Source organism: Dermochelys coriacea, chromosome 5 (assembly GCF_009764565.3).
Source record: "Dermochelys coriacea isolate rDerCor1 chromosome 5, rDerCor1.pri.v4, whole genome shotgun sequence".
Classification (NCBI taxonomy): domain Eukaryota; kingdom Metazoa; phylum Chordata; order Testudines; family Dermochelyidae; genus Dermochelys; species Dermochelys coriacea.
Window position 1 is genome coordinate 126,374,827 of NC_050072.1, and position 18,946 is coordinate 126,393,772.

General features: G+C 45.9%; 1 protein-coding gene across 5 annotated transcripts in view; it reads left to right on the plus strand.

The window, feature by feature from the left end:
- The window catches only part of FBXO10 (F-box protein 10), a 67,879-nt gene extending 49,969 nt beyond the window's left edge, over positions 1-17,910 (plus strand). For 3 of the 5 annotated variants that reach the window (XM_043514425.1, XM_038401506.2, XM_043514423.1), the window contains 4 exons: positions 5,464-5,739; positions 8,126-8,436; positions 12,668-12,849; positions 14,186-14,993. In XM_043514425.1, coding sequence (XP_043370360.1) covers positions 5,464-5,739; positions 8,126-8,436; positions 12,668-12,849; positions 14,186-14,363 — 947 coding nt within the window. In that variant the 3' untranslated portion in view covers positions 14,364-14,993. Of the gene's footprint in view, positions 1-5,463; positions 5,740-8,125; positions 8,437-12,667; positions 12,850-14,185; positions 14,994-17,695 lie in introns of those variants that run through there. The other 2 variants (XM_038401505.2, XM_043514424.1) reach the window with 2 other exon arrangements.
- The last annotated feature ends 1,036 nt before the right edge of the window (positions 17,911-18,946 follow it).

An 18,946-nucleotide genomic window follows, 5' to 3' on the forward strand; every position in this document is an offset into this window, starting at 1 on the left:
CTGTTTTGGGCTATAGGAGGTCCAGAAACGAGTGTTATCTGGGATCCATGGTGGGAATGATAGGAGGACATACAGATTAATAGGAGAAGAGGGGAATTCAAATGAGAACAGCAGGTTTCTTTAGGTGAAAGAAAAGGGGAGAGAGAGTAAATATGCGCTGGCTTGTTAGTTGCGTTTTTAAAATTAAATGCTCAGGTTGGAGCAATAAATAAATCCCAGTTTCACAGGATCAAAATGAAATGGCGGCACATGTGAAAAGCTGTTGGAACCCCCGGCATGGGCTCCTGTGCCTTGCACCAAGTATGTACAGCCTGACCCAAAACCCTTTGAAGTTCGTGGGAGTCATTGTGTTGACTTCAGTGTGCTTTGGATTGGTCCCTTAATGAGGAGGGAGGCAAGAGGTGGAGCAGGAATGAGGGCTAAAGAGACAGGAAAGGAGGAGCAAAGACAACAAGCCTCCAACTGGGTGCAGGGTGATAGTTTCCTATTTTTAGTAGGTTTATTATTTCAGTAATGCCCCTTGTGATATATGTGCATTATTAATAACAAGCTCTTATCTAGCACTTTTCATTAGCAGGTCTCAAAGCGCTTTACAAAGAAGGTGAGTATCATTATCCCCATTTTACAGCTAAGGAAACTGAGGCACTGCGAGGGGAAGAGACTTCCCCCAGGTCACCCAGCAGGCCATGGGCAGAGCTGGGGATAGAACCCAAGAGTCTTGAGTCCTAGTCCAGTGTCAAGATCATGCTGCCTCATTGACTATGTAAACCCACAGGGAGATTATTTGGCGAGCTATGTGGTAGAGGTGATTACAGTAGAAGTAAAGGGATGTGATTAGGAAAGAGAAAAACGAGGTTGACTCCTTGGGAAAACTCACCTCTGGAGGCTGTAGTATGATCTTGCAGGGGCAGTGGTGGAAGATGCTTTCCCTGAGACTTTGAAAACCTTACTAGAAAAGGAAATATCCATTCACCAGCAGGGGAAAGGCATGAAACTTAATAGGTCTTTCCCTGTTCTGGCTTCTCGGCTGCAAGATGATGAACGGTAAAGCAGCTGTTCCCATATGTATACTTGGTGCTGATGCCATGAGCTGGAATTAGAAGCCTCTATATGCTGCGGTGGGGTCAGAAAAGCAATAAGGAGAAAGGGAGGCTAGTTATCTGGTGTAGAAGGTCCTCTGCAAGCAGAACTTGGACCCATAGGCACTGACTTTTATTTTTCCCCAGGGGTGCTCCACCCCCACTCCACCCCAAAACCCTGCCCCACTCCACCCCTCCCTTGAGGCCCCGCCCTTGCTCCACCTCTTCCTGCCCCCACTCTGCCCTCTCCTCCGAGGCCCCATGCCAGCTGCCGAACAGCTGAATGACAGCCCAGCTGAACAGCTGCAGCTGGTGGGTGTTGACCACCATACTATTTTTTCCCATGGGTGCTTGAGCGCTGAAGCACCCACCGAGTCGGTGCCTATGCCTGATTCTCTCCTCACTTGTTGCAGTGTAAATCAGGAGCAACCCCAGTGAAATCAGTGAAGTTACGCTGGTATAAAATTAATGAACCACAGGTGGCTCACCAACCTGGGAAGCACTCTAATGAGTGGCGCTGTGGTTCACCAGCAGATAGAAACCCAATCTGACAAGCCAGAGAAGACACATCAGACTGGCAATGCCAGCCGGAGTCTGAAACACATTTCTTGAGTTGAAGAGGGTACTAAGCAGAGGTGAGTCTAGCTGGCATAGCTATCCTGACAAAGGTGCTGTAGTGTAAACAAGACCTGCATTAACCATGTTTTTGGGCAGTTAATTTCCCTTGATTTTTGGGGAAGAGGTATTAGTTAGGGGGCACGATTGGAGGGCACCTGTGGGAGGGGGATGATCTGCCACTTTACCTACCAGCTCTGCCCTCCTCTTGGCTCCACCATGCCCCCAGTTGGGCGGGAAGGGCCATAGGAAGAAAGGAGGATGGTAACTGATGGGCTGTGAGGAGCACATCCATCAGCTGGAGGCAGCAAGAGGAATAGCAGGGAGCCCCAGACTTCGTATCTACTTCAGGGAGCTAGTGTAAAGGAAGGGGCTCTGCACAGCCCTCTGCAGTACAGGAGAACTGTGGATGTGTGGAATGGCCCATTCACCTCAGTGGGGTGTGCTCTGATGAATTAGGATGCTCCAAAGACACAATAGCTCTGGGTGGTGTGAAATGACCCATTCATCTGAATGGGAGTTCACCTCTACCTCAGTTTCAGCTGTGGAATACCATTGTTCAAGGTAATCTCCCTGTGCAGTCCATTTTAGAGCTACTGGAATATTAACATTTTCCTCTTCTTGGGGAGGGGACAGTATCTGAGGAACGCCTGAACCAAATTATTCCAAACTTGCACCATTGGCTCTGTTGTGGCGTACCAATATCCTAGATAATCTCAAGTATCAGGAGGTAGCTGTGTTAGTCTGTATCCACAAAAACAACAAGGAGTCCATTGGCACCTTAAAGACTAACAGATTTATTTGAGCATAAGCTTTCGTGGATAAAAAGTGAGGTTTTTACCCACGAAAGCTTATGCTCAAATAAATATGTTAGTCTTTAAGGTGCCACCGGACTCCTTGTTGTTTTCTACATGATCTCATTATGCATGTGGATTTTAGAGTACTTTGAAAATTAAAAGAAGCTCATAATGCAGGGGGAGGACATGTATTGGGAACCTCTTGGTCAAATGATCTAAATTTGCACCATAAATTCTACCCCAGTCCCTGAATAGTTTTTTAATTATTGCTTCCCCAAAAGGGAAGTGGGTGGTGGAAATTACCCACGATTGATCCCAAGAGAGTAATATCAGTATCAAAGCCATAGCTTGAGCCCAAAGTATGTGTAAAAAAAATTATAAGATTTGGATGTTACATGTTTAGTTTAGTGGGACTGTATCTCACTTAAACAACCTCAAAAATCTTGACAGGTTTCAGAGTAGCAGCCGTGTTAGTCTGTATTCGCAAAAAGAAAAGGAGTACTTGTGGCACCTTAGAGACTAACAAATTTATTAGAGCATAAGCTTTCGTGAGCTACAGCTCACTTCATCGGATGCATTTGGTGGAAAAAACAGAGGAGAGATTTATATACACACACACAGAGAACATGAAACAATGGGTTTATCATACACACTGTAAGGAGAAAAAAGAAAAGGAGTACTTGTGGCACCTTAGAGACTAACAAATTTATTAGAGCATAAGCTTTCCTGTAAGGAGAGTGATCACTTAAGATAAGCCATCACCAGCAGCAGGGGGGGGAAAGGAGGAAAACCTTTCATGGTGACAAGCAGGTAGGCTAATTCCAGCAGTTAACAAGAATATCAGAGGAACAGTGGGGGGTGGGGTGGGAGGGAGAAATACCATGGGGAAATAGTTTTACTTTGTGTAATGACTCATCCATTCCCAGTCTCTAGTCAAGCCTAAGTTAATTGTATCCAGTTTGCAAATTAATTCCAATTCAGCAGTCTCTCGTTGGAGTCTGTTTTTGAAGCTTTTTTTGTTGAAGTATAGCCACTCTTAGGTCTGTGATCGAGTGACCAGAGAGATTGAAGTGTTCTCCAACTGGTTTTTGAATGTTATAATTCTTGACGTCTGATTTGTGTCCATTCATTCTTTTACGTAGAGACTGTCCAGTTTGGCCAATGTACATGGCAGAGGGGCATTGCTGGCACATGATGGCATATATAACATTGGTAGATGCGCAGGTGAACGAGCCTCTGATAGTGTGGCTGATGTGATTAGGTCCTATGATGGTATCCCCTGAATAGATATGTGGACAGAGTTGGCAACGGGCTTTGTTGCAAGGATAGGTTCCTGGGTTAGTGGTTCTGTTGTGTGGTGTGTGGTTGCTGGTGAGTATTTGCTTCAGATTGGGGGGCTGTCTGTAAGCAAGGACTGGTCTGTCTCCCAAGATCTGTGAGAGTGATGGGTCGTCCTTCAGGATAGGTTGTAGATCCTTGATGATGCGTTGGAGAGGTTTTAGTTGAGGGCTGAAGGTGATGGCTAATGGCGTTCTGTTGTTTTCTTTGTTGGGCCTGTCCTGTAGTAGGTGACTTCTGGGTACTCTTCTGGCTCTGTCAATCTGTTTCTTCACTTCAACAGGTGGGTATTGTAGTTGTAGGAATGCATGATAGAGATCTTGTAGGTGTTTGTCTCTGTCTGAGGGGTTGGAGCAAATGCGGTTATATCATAGAGCTTGGCTGTAGACAATGGATCGTGTGGTATGATCTGGATGAAAGCTAGAGGCATGTAGGTAGGAATAGCGGTCAGTAGGTTTCCGATATAGGGTGGTATTTATGTGACCATCGCTTATTAGCACCGTAGTGTCCAGGAAGTGGATCCCTTGTGTGGACTGGTCCAGGCTGAGGTTGATGGTGGGATGGAAATTGTTGAAATCCTGGTGGAATTCCTCAAGGGCTTCTTTTCCATGGGTCCAGATGATGAAGATGTCATCAATGTAGCGCAAGTAGAGTAGGGGCATTAGGGGACGAGAGCTGAGGAAGCGTTGTTCTAAGTCAGCCATAAAAATGTTGGCATACTGTGGGGCCATGCGGGTGCCCATCGCAGTGCCGCTGATTTGAAGGTATACATTGTCACCAAATGTGAAATAGCTATGGGTCAGGACAGTGTCACAAAGTTCAGCCACCAGGTTACCTTCAAATGTGAGAGACTGTTCCTGAAGCTGCAGTGTAATAGACACGACAGACAAAGGAAGTATTGGTATCCCCATTTTAGAGATGGGAAACCGAGCACAAGGTGATGATTTGTTCAAGATCATCCTGCAGGTAAGTGGCAGATCCAGGAATTAACCTAGCTTCCCGGGTCCCAGTCCAGTGGGTCTCGGTTCCCCATCTATAAACCAAGCACAATGATACTTGCTCTCTCTGTCTGGTCCATTTACACTGTAAGCTCTATGGGGCAGGGGCTGTCTCTCAGTAGCTGTCTGTAGTACAGCTGTGTGAATAACAGATTTTTCAGTTTGCTGGCAAGGCCAGTGGGGGAGAAAAAGGTTTCAGGTTTCAAAATTTTCAGCGAGTCAAAAAGTAGAACGGAAAATCATTTCAGGTGTAATGAAGTTTTGTCTCTTCTACATGGCATTTTTTTGTCTTGTTTCAATTTTGACCATTTTCATGTGGGTTTTTTTTTTTTTAATTTTTGTAAGTAAAACAAAAGGAAATGTCAAAACGCCAAGTTCTTTCAAAGTGAAAAATGGAAATGGTTTGATTTTTTTCATAATTTATTTTTAGGGGCTTTTTTCTGACTGAAACTATTTGGTGAAACTGAGACAAATTCCTGAAATGTTTTGGTGTCATCAAAGCTGCATGGTTTGCTGAAAAAAAGTTTTGCCTGAAAAATTGCACCCAGCTCTGGTCTGCACAGGGCCTAGGCCAGTGGGGCCGGCCCGTGGTTGGAGCCTGGCTGTTACTCTTTGGTCTATCTCTGCATGTTGCAGGTAACAAGGGCTGTGGCGTATGGATAATGTCATCCAGTCTCCCTCACATCACAAACAATCGAATTTGCCACAACAGCATCTACGGGGTGGCCGTGTTTTGCCGCAAAGATGATGCCAATGACTATCTCGCCAACCAAGGCGGCAACGAGAACTTCAACGACGAGGGTGAAGCCGCCAGCTGGGAGAACGATTTGGACAGTGAGGACGAGCGCTTCACCTCCCGACGGCCCATCAGCGTGGCACTGGTGGAGTCCAACAGCATCAATCACAATGGAGGTGAACGTGGTCCCAGTTGCTTGGGCCTGCCCCAAACATGCTGTCCAGGGACTGACTCCGTCCCCCCACTGAGTCCCCGGAGAGATGTGCTCGGGGTCTCCTGGGACTGAGGAGATCACAACCACAGTAACCGTGCAGCTCTGAGTATGATGGAGCCAGGCGAATGGAGGAGCAGACTGGAGAGGAGTGATGCCTAGCAGTGGTAGCACCTGGCACTGCCTTGCAGAGGACAAATTCTGTCTCTAGACCAGGGACTGGATTTTCTCCAGTGCTGGAGCCATTTTATATAGGCTACGAAGGGGGTGGAAACAACCATTGCAGGATTTCCATCACTGGGATTTTCCTCTCTGGGCATATCCCAGTAGAACCATGTTGCACCAGGCCCTTGCAGCCCCCAGGGTTGCAGGGTGGAAAGGAGTGTGTGGCTGGAGTGCATTGTACTCTGGCTGTATATGAGCCCCGCAGAGAGTCTTCAGAGGGCCATTACACGCTGGTGAGGCTTACAGCAGCCATTGGACTATTCTGGGTTGTGCTGAAGCCAGAGAGGGCACTGGTCTCAGCAACAATTCAGGAAGCACAAAAGTAGTTTAACGCCACTTTCTTCACCCCCTGCAGAAAAGGAGCATGTACTCAGGGAGCAAGAAGGCTGCAGGGCCTCTGTGTTCACCCCTTTCGAAGGGAGATGGAGAAAAAGCTTTCGCTTAGGGAGCAGTGTTGAGGAGCTCCAAAGCGAGCCCCACCTAGAATTCCTTGGATGGAAAGTTGATTCCTGCAAGAGGTTAATTGCTGGAGCTTGTCTGTGGGGGGCAAGAAAGTAGTAGTAGCACTACTGTAGCAAGTAGCAAGACAGTAGTACGAGTAGTAGCAGAAGATCAGGAAGACGTGGGAAACCACAGCTGGGGTATGTAAAATCCCTCTCTGTACAGCCCTGAATAAAGGATCAGCTTGAGTCTCAGGAAACCAGAGATGCTGCTACATTAATGAACCCTTGGGCAGCGTCTATATTACTCCTATGCCAATCGGTAGCTCTCAGTTTCTATCATAGCTGTCATTTCTGTGCTCAGTATTGTACAGTATTGTTGCCCTCTCCCATTCCGGAGTCTGACCAGTTCAGTGCTGACACCCTGGAGTTTGTCACGAGAGCCGTGCAAAATTTCTGTAGTTGTGAACTAGCCTGGTCTTGGGGTTGTGTTACAAATGTCAAACCCACTCTGCTTTGTCCAAAGACAGCCTGTCAAGGCTAATTCCCCACTCTGGCCCTTCAAGTGCAGAAGGTGAGGGCTCGCAAAGATTCTAAAAATTAATACTGGCCACTCCAGGCTTGTATTAAACTCCCAAGGTTACAGCTTTTGTCTGACCTTGGCTTGGTAAACGCTGCCACCACCCAAGTAAAAAACTGCCTCTTGCAAATCCTGGAAAAACTCACTTTGGAAGTTTTCCCTGAGGCCCCTCGGCTTTTCCACCCCTCCGTCAGGGAAGCCAAAAAAGAAAACAAACAAAAGGGAATCCCAGCTGTTGTCACCAGCTAATTGAATAACATATGCACTGACCTTTTAAGACACAAAACCAATTAGGTTTTTTTTAAAAAAGGCAAATTTTATTAAAAACAAAAAGAAAGAAAATACATCTGGAATTTAGGCTATTGCTAGATTTTAACAGAGCAATTGGAAAAATTAGGCACCTAAACTAGCTTTCTTGGGAGTTCAACTTAAAGGTTACAAGCAACAAAAGCATCTGGGGTTAGCACAGAGGAGTCCACAAGCCTTACAGATAATAAAAGAAATAAACCTGATTGCGTCTGTCTAAACATTCCCTGTCCCAATGAATCCTTCTAGGTATGGAAGATGATTTTTCATACCTGGTTCAAACTTTACACAGCATTCCTGCTGCCCCAGTCTCTTCAGCCCAGAGAGAACAACAGAGAGACAGAGGGAAAGCTTTTTTCCCATTTTAAAAAGCTCTAGCCTTCCCACTGGCTCTTTTGGTCAGGTGCCCACTCCTTTTCTTTTACCTGTGGGCTTGTTAATGCTTTACAGGTAAAGCAAGCAGAGAACAGACACCAAGAGGGACTTTATAGCTAACTGACTGGCTGGGTGTCCATAAAAGGGAGCTCCCCCGCCCTTTCACTTATCACATGGCCTCAGAGTCGAGGCTCACTGATGCTTAGAACAAACCTGAGTGCCGGTTAGCCTGAGTTTCTCTTGGCCTTTTGGGGTTTATTCCAGTCCAGAACTCGGGGTGTTGAACGGTTAAGCACATTCAGAGTTTCCCAATCACAGGCTGGTGGAAGACTTGTTTCTCGGCTGCCCAGCAGTTCCAGTTGCTTCGCCTGCCCTGTTTTATTCCCTCAGATGAGTTCACTGACTTCTTTCCCCCTCTTTTGCAGCCGCTGGCTTGTACGTCAAGAGCAGCGAAGCACTTAACATCATAGCCAACGCCATCCATGCCAACCACGACAGCGGGGTTGCTGTGTTACAGAGCAGCCAGCTCACACGAATCGCCAACAACAGCATCTCCTGCAACAGCCTCGGGGGGGTGCTGATCGAAAGCGAGGCCAGAGTAGAGCTACGTGGCAATGGCATTTATGACAACAGCAGCCACGGCATCACCTCCAAGGGCGACGGGGTCGTCATTGAGAACGACATCATAGGCAACCGGGGATGTGGCCTCCGGTTGTTACAGACTGCGGACATGAAGGTGGGTGTTCAAACAAATCCTAGATTCCAAGACCAGAAGGGACCACTGTGAGCATCTACTCAGACCTCCCGTGTAACACAGTCCTGTTTGTTCTCTACTAGAGCACATCTTAGAGGAAAACCATCCAATCTTGATTTAAAAATAGCCCATGATGGAGAATCTACCACCACCCTTGGTAAATTGGTCCCATGGTTAATTATTCTCACTGTTTAAAAATGCGCCCTTTATTTCCAGTCTGAATTTGTCTCTCCTGAATTCATTAAGCTGGATGGATTGGTGTACTAGGAAGAAACCAGACCTGGGTTCAGTGCTGGTGTCCGTTCCAGAAGAATGGTCAAAGTCCATAGGTCGTAGTTTCTATTCTTTGGATTTGTAGTGAAAGCTGCTAGTAATCAAAGGGAAACAGGAGCAGCGAGAATTCACCCTCCCTTCACGGGAGAGCAGAGCAGCACTGCTCATGTGCAGCAACTCTATTGCTTAACAAACATGCATATCGGAGAGGCTAGGAGATTGTGAACAAGAGAATTCCCATTGATGGAATACACTTGTAATGATAGTAATAGTACTTCACTCTTCTCATCAGCAGGTTGCAAAGCTCTTTACAAAGGAGGTCAGCATCATTATCCTCATTTTACAAGGGGGGAAACTGAGGCAGAGAGAGGGAAGCGACTTGCCAGAGTCACCCAGAATAGAGTCCAGCTCTCCAAAGTCCCTGTGCAGTGCTCAAAAAAAGGATCAGACCTGTGGTCCATCTAGCCCAGTATCCTGTCTTCCCACAGTGGCCAATGCCGGGTGCTTCAGAAAAAATGTACAGATCAAGGCAATTTTGAGTGATCCATCATCTGTCATCCAGTCCCAGTTTCTGGCAATCAGAGGCTAGAGACACCTAGAGCACAGGACTGCATCCATGACCATCTTGGCTAATAGCAATTGATGGACCTATCTTCCATGAACTTCTCTAATTCTTTTCTGAGCCCAGTTATACTTTTGGACTTTACAGCATCCCCTGGCAATGAGTTCCACAGATTCTTCACACAACGCACAGTCAAATACTTCCTTTTGCTTGTTTTAAACCTGCTGCCTATTAATTTCATCAGGTGACTCTGGGTATTTGTGTTATGTGAAGAGGCAAATAACACTTCCTTAGTCACTTTCTCCACACCAGTCGTGATTTTATAGACCTCAGTCATATCCCGCCTTAGTCATCTCAGAGCTGAACAGTCCCAGTCTCTCCTCATACAGAAGGCGTTCCATACCCCTAATCATTTTTGTTACCCTTTTCTGTACCTTTTTCTATTCTAATAGATCTTTTTTGGAGATGGGGTGACCAGAATTGCATGCAGTATTCAAGGTGTGGGCGTACCATGGATTTATATAGCAGCAATATGATATTTTCTATCCTATTATCTATCCCTTTCTTAATGATTCCCAACATTCTGTTAGCTTTTTTGACGGCCCCTGCACATCGAGTGGATGTTTTCAGAGAACTATCCACAATGACTCCAAGATCGCTTTCTTGAGTGGTAACAGTTAATTTAGACCCCGTCATTTTAGATGTACAGTTGGGATTATATTTTCCAATGTGCCTTAATTTGCACTGAATTTGATCTGCCATTTTGTTGCCCAGTCACCCAGTTTCGTGAGATCCCTTTGTAACTCTTCACAGTCTGCTTTGGACTTAGCTATCTTGAGTAGTTTTGTGTCATCTGCAAATTTTGCCACCTCATTGTTCACTCCCTTTTCCAGATCATTTATTAATATGTTGAATAGGACTGGTCCCAGTACAGAACTTGGGGGACCCCACTATTTACCTCTCTCCATTTTGAAACTGACCATTTATTCTTACCCCTTTGTTTCCTATCTGTTAACCAGTTACTGATCCATGAGAGGATCTTCCCTCCGATCCCATGACTTTTTACTTTGCTTAATAGCCTTTGGTGAGGGAACTTGTCAAAGGCTTTCTGAAAGTCCAAGTACAATGTATCCCCTGGATCACCCTTGTACAGAAGTTTGTTGACTCAGTTAAAAAATGTTAATAGATTGATGAGGCATGATTTCCCTTTATAAAAACCAAGTTGATTCTTCCTCTACAAATCATGTTCATCTGTTTGCTAGGCCACACTTCTGATTAATAGCACACTATTAATAGTCACTCCAGTGTTGATTTTTATTTTACTTTTCATACACTGTTGATCTGACTTTTCCCAGCGTAGATAGCTCTGTGATTATTCCTTGTATGTGGATAGACAATTGTCTTCCATGTGGAACCTATTTGCCATGAAAGAGAGCAACTGAGACAGTCAGAGACTGTGGTAGTCCCCTTGACTACAGTGGAGTGTCACTTTGCTTGTCTTTGGCACACTCTCTCTTTCTCCTCACCCACATGCTTTATTTAGTTAGTTGCTCCACTGCCCTTGTTGTAGCCAAAATCCCTCCCAAAAGCCAAATGCAGCCCAAGGAGTTCTGCAATATGGTCAACATTTGCTTTCATGTTTAGTGTATTGGTGTGGCTAATGGGGACTACAGATCCCAGCATGCATTGCTCCATGTCAGCCTGAACGTCCAAGCTGCTTGGAGCAAGAGGAAGCATTGCATGTTGAGATCTCCAGAAACTGCAGGCTGCACCACTGCATTAAAAGCAGGAGTTGCTGCAGTTTGCGCCGATGTTTGCAAACTAGATGCAGCAATCTCACTCCTAGCAAGTTGCCAGTATTACCCTAAGGGTTAAAGTCACCTTTGTTCTAGTCTTTGATGGGGTGAAGCCACAGTAAGGTGCAATACTAGTCTGTTGCAATAATCTTCACTGAAAAGGCCCTGGCAATGAACACGCAGAGAGCTCCGAGATTAGGCTAGAGAGATGAGTGCTCTCTCCTCCGTTCTGTTCACGAACCACAAACTCCTGAAAAACATTCTGATCAGGGAGCTGTTGTTGCCTGGGCCTTAGGCAAAACTAGATCTATGGAAACCCTAATCATACTGCTCCCCAGATGCAAGTACCCCTAAAGGATTGAGGGAGAATTCAAATTGTCACGGGCCCCAGGGGACATTGATTGAAGCCCGGGCTGCGCTAGTTGCTGTTGTTGTTTCTCATGAAGACTCTAGCAAGGATCTGTTACCTGTCCCGAGAGTCATGTGAGAAGAAGTAAACAGTTTGCACTGTCCCTGGTGGCTCTGCCAAGGATAACAAGGATGATGGAGTTTGGGACTGCTGCCCATGGGAGACGTTCAGCGGTGAGGGGATCCTAGTTCTAACTCAGAGTTTCCAAGGCCAGAAGGGATCATCTAGTCTGACCTCCTGCATAACACAGGCCAGGGAACTTCCCCACAATAATTGCCACCGCGGATCTTTTAGAAAAACATACACTCTTGATTTATAAATGATCGCTGATGGAGACTCCACCACAACCTTTGGTAAAGTTCTAGCAGTGAAAGGTTTAACACAATCCAATGGCTGAAAGTAGCAGCTAGACAAATTCAGACTAGAAATAAGGCTTAAATGTTTAACAGGAAGAGTAATTAACCATTGGAACAACCAAACCTCTGGGTCCCTGGACCTCTGGGTGTTTTAAGCCTCTGGAGCCTGAATGGAGTGTGGTCACTGCCCCAGTCTTAGGGTCTCACAGCACACTTCTTTCTGAGACGTGTAACCTGCAGTCCAGCTGCCTAGCCCCACTGGGCACAGCGCTGACCTTCAGACAACACCGTATTTAAACACACCATCTCCCAGAATTCCATCCCCAGGTGTGAGCCTTCTGGGTTACAAGGACACCTTAAAAAATAGAAATAACAGCCTTCTAAACATGACTCCTTCAAACTTCTGTGACCACATGAGAAACCATCCTGGAACTCTGTAACCTCCCCATTCCATCTCTCTCTGTTCTAGTCTGGCCTAAACATTGCCCCTTTGCTTAACTGCATTGGTCCTATTTGGACATTTAGCCCCCAGTTCATCAGTGCATTTAAGCCCTAAATCTGTGTCTAGTCAGCAAAGCACTTAGGTGTGTGGTTACCGCTCAGCATGAGCTTTGCTGAATAGGGATAGGTTGCTGAAGCAGGGCCCTACACTTTAAGATCTTTGAGGTTTTGTTTTGTACTGATGACAGGTTAATAGATATACTAAAGTACCATGTACAACTGCAGCTCTTTATTTGATTAGATCACAGAAAAGGCCACGTGGCCCAATATTCTTGCCAGGTTCTGGTTGTGCCATGTTGGGATATTTCCCCTGCAGGTAACCAAGAACAGGATCCAGTCCTTTTGGGATTATGGGATTGTTATGCTTGATCAAACCAAAGGCCTGGTGCAGGAGAACCTGATTTTTCAAGGGAGGACCAAGAAGACCATTTTGCAGCAGGTGTCGAATGCAGAAGATTGTATTGTGCAGAACAACAAACTCCTCACCTTCAAGAGCAAGTAAGCCCCTCACGCTGCTCTTTAATGAGCCCCTTGGCCTAGAACAGCCCTTCTCAAAATGTGGGCAGTGACCCTTAGGAGAGGCCACGAGCTGGGGATTCAGGCCATGAGCCTGCTCCGCTTTCCTCATCCTCTTCTTCCATTGGGGCAGATTTGCTCAGCTACTCCAGGCACCGGCTCCTGCAGTGCCGAGCTCTGTGAGGACCTGTACAAAGGAGCCTTGGCTTCTGGAGACGGAGGCTGGAATCATCTCACTCCTGACCATGGGAAAACCAGGCTTCCCCTGGGGAGAAGCGAGAAGCTTGATGCACCTGTTCTAATGTCGGCCCCACGAATGCTCTTCCATTGGCTCTCTCCTAGCAGGCTTGTTCTCAGATCTGGGTGTGGCCTCCTTTTCCCTGAACAGGGCCCATTGATTTCACCTGGCCTTTGAAGACAGGTTGGAAGAGAAAGGAACAGCCTGATGTACCTGAGCACACACCCCCGTTCCCCTGGTGGCGGGCGGCCCGTGAAACACTGATAGACAGACTAGTATTCCACTCTGAGCTGCTGTTTGTTAGAAGAGCTGATCTGAGTGGATTGTGCTTCTGAATTTGTTCCTGTAAAATCACCGACAGTGCCCTCAGAGCCTGGGGCTGTAGCTTCCCATTGTTCTCAGTCAAACGAAAATCAGTACCACTTGTTGGTGAACGGGAAGGCAGGCAATTCTTGTGCGGGTTGGGTGTATGTGTATAGTTCCAGGCCTGCACCCTTAGTGCATTCCTCTCTTGAGACCCAAATCAGCCATGACTACTGAATCCCCAACAGCTTTCATTTTATCCCCAAACAAACCTGTTTTTTCACGTAACCAGTTTAGCCAGGGTTTCTTTATACAGATTCCAGAAGTAAACTTTCCCTCCGCCACTGTCTTTCCCTGACCCACCACATCCCCAAGACCTGCACTGCGCTCACAGGGAGAAGGTGGTTGAAAAACAGGGAACAAAATCACACAAATGTGTTTGGATTCTCCCCCCCTTTTTTTTTCTCATCAAAATTTGACATTTCATTGAAATTCCAAAATTTAACACACATTGTCCTGCTTGAGAGTTGGAACAGAATGAGAGAGAGTAGTGGGGGGGGGAAGACTTTCATAAATGTAATCAATTTACTTTCCCATGTTTTCTTTTTCATTGAAATGCAGAATTCTGACAAAGATTTTCTTTGACGTTTCCCAATTCCAAAAACATCAATCAGCTCTCGAGTCAGGATAATAGTCATTCCGTTGGCTGAGAAGGAAGCTCCTCCCCCTCCCTGATTGCTAATGGGTGCTTGTGGGGTATTTTTTCTGTTTCTCCAGGTCTGACGTTGCCTGGACCCTGGAGAACCCTCCAGCACGACCTCACATCGAAGGATCCACCCGAGGAAACTCCTCGGCCACAAACAGTCATAAAGTTACCACCATGTCAACCAGGATAGCTGCACAGATGGACGGAGGCTGCCACAACAATGGGAGCATCTTCTGCACTATTCTTTGACTCGTGTGAGTTTCTTCACCTTTCTCTTAGGCTTGTGCCACTGCAGAGACCAAGCTGGGAAGGGTCTCTTGTGCCCATTCGTTGCAAGAAGCTTTCAGTGCGAGCTCTTCATTTTAACTCCTCCTTCTTTTATCACTTTGGGATATTGCCACTCACGAAACATGTTACACACTAAATCAACAGTGACAGGAGCACATTGCCATCGGCTTTTCGTTTCTCCTTCTTTGAGTCATTCTACCAATCTTATAGCAATTGCCAAGCAAATCAGTCACCTTGGATAGATCACAATAATGCCAGAGTCTAGCCACTTAGTGGCCTAGAAAAGGAACTTGGAATGAATTTTACTTTCCTGCCAGGAACTGGAACTGTTTCAGCCCAAAGGAAAGGCAGAGGCAAACTGAAAGGAGCATTGCAGTTGCATGAAGCCGTAGACTGACTTCAAGCCCTTCAACTGGCAGGGCAAAAAAATAAACAGCAACAAAAACACCACTCAAAGTTCAGTTACAAGCAGGCAGACTTGTGGCACCTTAGAGACTAACAAATTTATTAGAGCATAAGCTTTTGTGAGCTACAGCCCACTTCATCGGATGCATTTGGTGGGAAAAACAGAGGGGAGATTGATATACACACACAGAGAACATGAAACAATGGGTTTATCATACACACTGTAAGGAGAGTGATCACTTAAGATAAGCCATCACCAGCAGCGGGGGGGGGAGGGGGGGAGGAAAACCTTTCATGGTGACAAGCAAGGTAGGCTATTTCCAGTAGTTAACAAGAATATCTGAGGAACAGTGGGGGGTGGGGTGGGGTGGAGAAATAACATGGGGAAATAGTTTTACTTTGTGTAATGACTCATCCATTCCCAGTCTCTAGTCAAGCCTAAGTTAATTGTATCCAGTTTGCAAATTAATTCCAATTCAGCAGTCTCTCGTTGGAGTCTGTTTTTGAAGCTTTTTTGTTGAAGGATAGCCACTCTTAGGTCTGTAATCGAGTGACCAGAGAGACTGAAGTGTTCTCCAACTGGTTTTTGAATGTTATAATTCTTGACGTCTGATTTGTGTCCATTCCTTCTTTTACGTAGAGACTGTCCAGTTTGACCAATGTACATGGCAGAGGGGCATTGCTGGCACATGATGGCATATATCACATTGGTAGATGCGCAGGTGAACAAGCCTCTGATAGTGTGGCTGATGTGATTAGGCCCTATGATGGTGTCCCCTGAATAGATATGTGGACAGTGTTGGCAACGGGCTTTGTTGCAAGGATAGGTTCCTGGGTTAGTGGTTCTGTTGTGTGGTGTGTGGTTGCTGGTGAGTATTTGCTTAAGATTGGGGGGCTGTCTGTAAGCAAGGACTGGCCTGTCTCCCAAGATCTGTGAGAGTGATGGGTTGTCCTTCAGGATAGGTTGTAGATCCTTGATGATGCGTTGGAGAGGTTTTAGTTGGGGGCTGAAGGTGATGGCTAGTGGCGTTCTGTTATTTTCTTTGTTGGGCCTGTCCTGTAGTAGGTAACTTCTGGGTACTCTTCTGGCTCTGTCAATCTGTTTCTTCACTTCAGCAGGTGGGTATTGTAGTTGTAGGAATGCATGATAGAGATCTTGTAGGTGTTTGTGTCTGTCTGAGGGGTTGGAGCAAATGCGGTTATATCGTAGAGCTTGGCTGTAGACAATGGATCGTGTGGTATGATCTGGATGAAAGCTAGAGGCATGTAGGTAGGAATAGCGGTCAGTAGGTTTCCGATATAGGGTGGTATTTATGTGACCATCGCTTATTAGCACCGTAGTGTCCAGGAAGTGGATCCCTTGTGTGGACTGGTCCAGGCTGAGGTTGATGGTGGGATGGAAATTGTTGAAATCCTGGTGGAATTCCTCAAGGGCTTCTTTTCCATGGGTCCAGATGATGAAGATGTCATCAATGTAGTGCAAGTAGAGTAGGGGCATTAGGAGACGAGAGCTGAGGAAGCGTTGTTCTAAGTCAGCCATAAAAATGTTAGCATACTGTGGGGCCATGCGGGTACCCATCGCAGTGCCGCTGATTTGAAGGTATACATTGTCCCTAAATGTGAAATAGTTATGGGTGAGGACAAAGTCACAAAGTTCAGCCACCAGGTTAGCCATGACCATTGGTGATCTTCCTAAAAATACCATCCTAGCCCCTATGGATGTAGAAGCCTCTACACCAACATTCCACACAAAGATGGACTACAAGCCGTCAGGAACAGTATCCCCGATAATGTCACGGCTAACCTGGTTGAATGTTGGTGTAGAGGGCTTCTGCTACTCTGAAAGCAGGCAGAGTGTGTTGATGGCTTCTGTTTTTTAAAGAGTGCAAAAAATACTCCATAGTGGCTTGTTGGGAGCCACCTGCACAGGGAAAAGGATGTAAAGAGGCAGGGTTTTAGAAGCCGATAATATGTCCTGTGTAATCTGGTTTATCTCCAGGAAATAACTGCTCATAGCAATTCTGGCCTGCAGTGTAAGATTTGCTGCTGCATTTGTAATGCTCAAACATCCAGGCCTCCTCTAAGTCAATGGCCCAATCTGCAGTGGAGCTAAAATGGTATTGAACAATGAGGACCAAATACTAAAGTCAGGTTTCACACAGCACCTTTTTAAATGCTAGGAGTCCATCTACCCTCGCACATTCATCCTTCCCTGACAACAGTCATCAGTGGTTGGTCTTCCTGAACCAATGCTGTGACCAGGATGAGACACAAACATTTTCACTCCTGCCACTTAGAGTTTCTTGAAACTTCTTAAGCAGTGGGTCAGTGTCTTGCGTAGACAGACCCCAAAGTGCTTTTGCAAGGATGAACTGGGTACTGGGAGTTCAGCTGCACAGGCAAGTGTGAAAGTCACAATGTGCTGCACCACGTAGTGACTATAGCATGAGAAATCGGGATAACTCCAAAATGTTTTCTGCTGCTGAATCTTGGGAGGTGAGTAAGAAATATGCAAAGAGTTCTTCTTTGCCCCGATTCCTTGTGCAGACGGGGCTCGCCTGCGTGATATACAGTTGTCCCATCTGTGCTCTTGAGATACAGCATTGTGACTCCAGGCCCAGCAAGGCACCTATCTAGGGCTGTTACAGTTTGGCAATAATGGAAGCTGAAGCTTTTTCTGCCTTCTGCAGGATGCTGGAATTACAGGGCAAAGGAGGGTGTTGCTCTTTCACATTTCAGCCTCTCTCACTTTGGGACAGAGCCTCAGTTAATCTCGTTGACTTCAGTGGATTTATATCAGCTGGGGACCTCAATCCTTCTGTTCTTTTCAGGCAAGTTCTATGCTGGCTCTTCTTTATCCACTTCACACTTCTTTATTCACTTCACAGACACATCCTGGTCCAGACCCCTTGCTGGTATAAATTGACATGATTCCACTGAAGAACCATTGACTCCATTAAAGTGACCGGAGCGATGCTGATTTACACCAGCTGAGGATCTGGCCCCTATGTTTTTGGGGGTTTTTTAAGAAAAACAATTGTTTTATGTGAAAACTTTTGTAATTAAAAACTGTATATTACAACAATAAAGTGCTATATTTTAAGGGTTTTTTTTTTAAACTCTTTTATTTTGCAAACATGAGGCAAACACTAGAATTTACAGGTAGGCACTGGCATTTTCCAGACGTTAGTGAATAAGGGCCCAAATGTTTAAACGTGCCTTGTGATTTTGGGTGCCTGACCTGAGCTGCCTTAAAAGGGACCTGATTTTCAGAAAGTGCTGAGCATCTGTCCTTTGAAAATCACATCCCATTAAGGCATCTCAGGTTGGGCACCCAAAACCAATGTCCTGAAATCATTAGTCACTTTTGGAAATATAACCAGTGTTACTGATTCCAGAGGTTCTCAATACTTGTCCACATGCCACAAACAGAGGTACGTGACCTGTTTTTAAACAATAATATGAAAGTAGAGAAATGATTGACCAGAATCATTTAATACTTAACTTCCTCAGAGCAAGAGCTTGCATGCAAGGTCCCATCAGCCTGTACCTGTGTGGCAATGTTAATTTCACACAGATCAGGCTCTGAGGGGATTTTCTGAGCTGTAGTAACTTAGTCAGACTCTTCTTTAAACTTTTCTGATTTTTAACATCCTATTTAATTCTCAGGTTTAATTCACACTTGGGGCTAGATCCTCAACTGGTGTCAATGGGATTAGCACCCCTGGAGTGATCAACCAGTCAAATTAGTGCTTGTGATACTCAGGCATTGCAAGACTATGGGGCTAGATTTTCAAAGGTGTTTAGGAGCCTAAAGATCCCAGGGTGGGACTCTGACTCAGCATTGGAACACATAACGTCTAGGCACCCTGCTGCCTGGTGGAATCCACACCCCGAATGAGGCTCCCAGGTGCCCTGTACAAGGTCCGGGGAGAACCAGGCACTTGAGAATGAGATCCACAGAATCCAGCACACTAAGCCATCTAAACAAACCAGTTGGAAATAGGGAGGAGAGGGGTGTGCCTAGGCCCTGCCCCTCCAAGGGCCTTGGATGCCTAACTCTGGGCTAGAGGGAGAGCCCCCTTCAGTTCAGGATTCCCAGCCATGAACCCTCCTGGCATTTTTCTGATTTTTCAAGA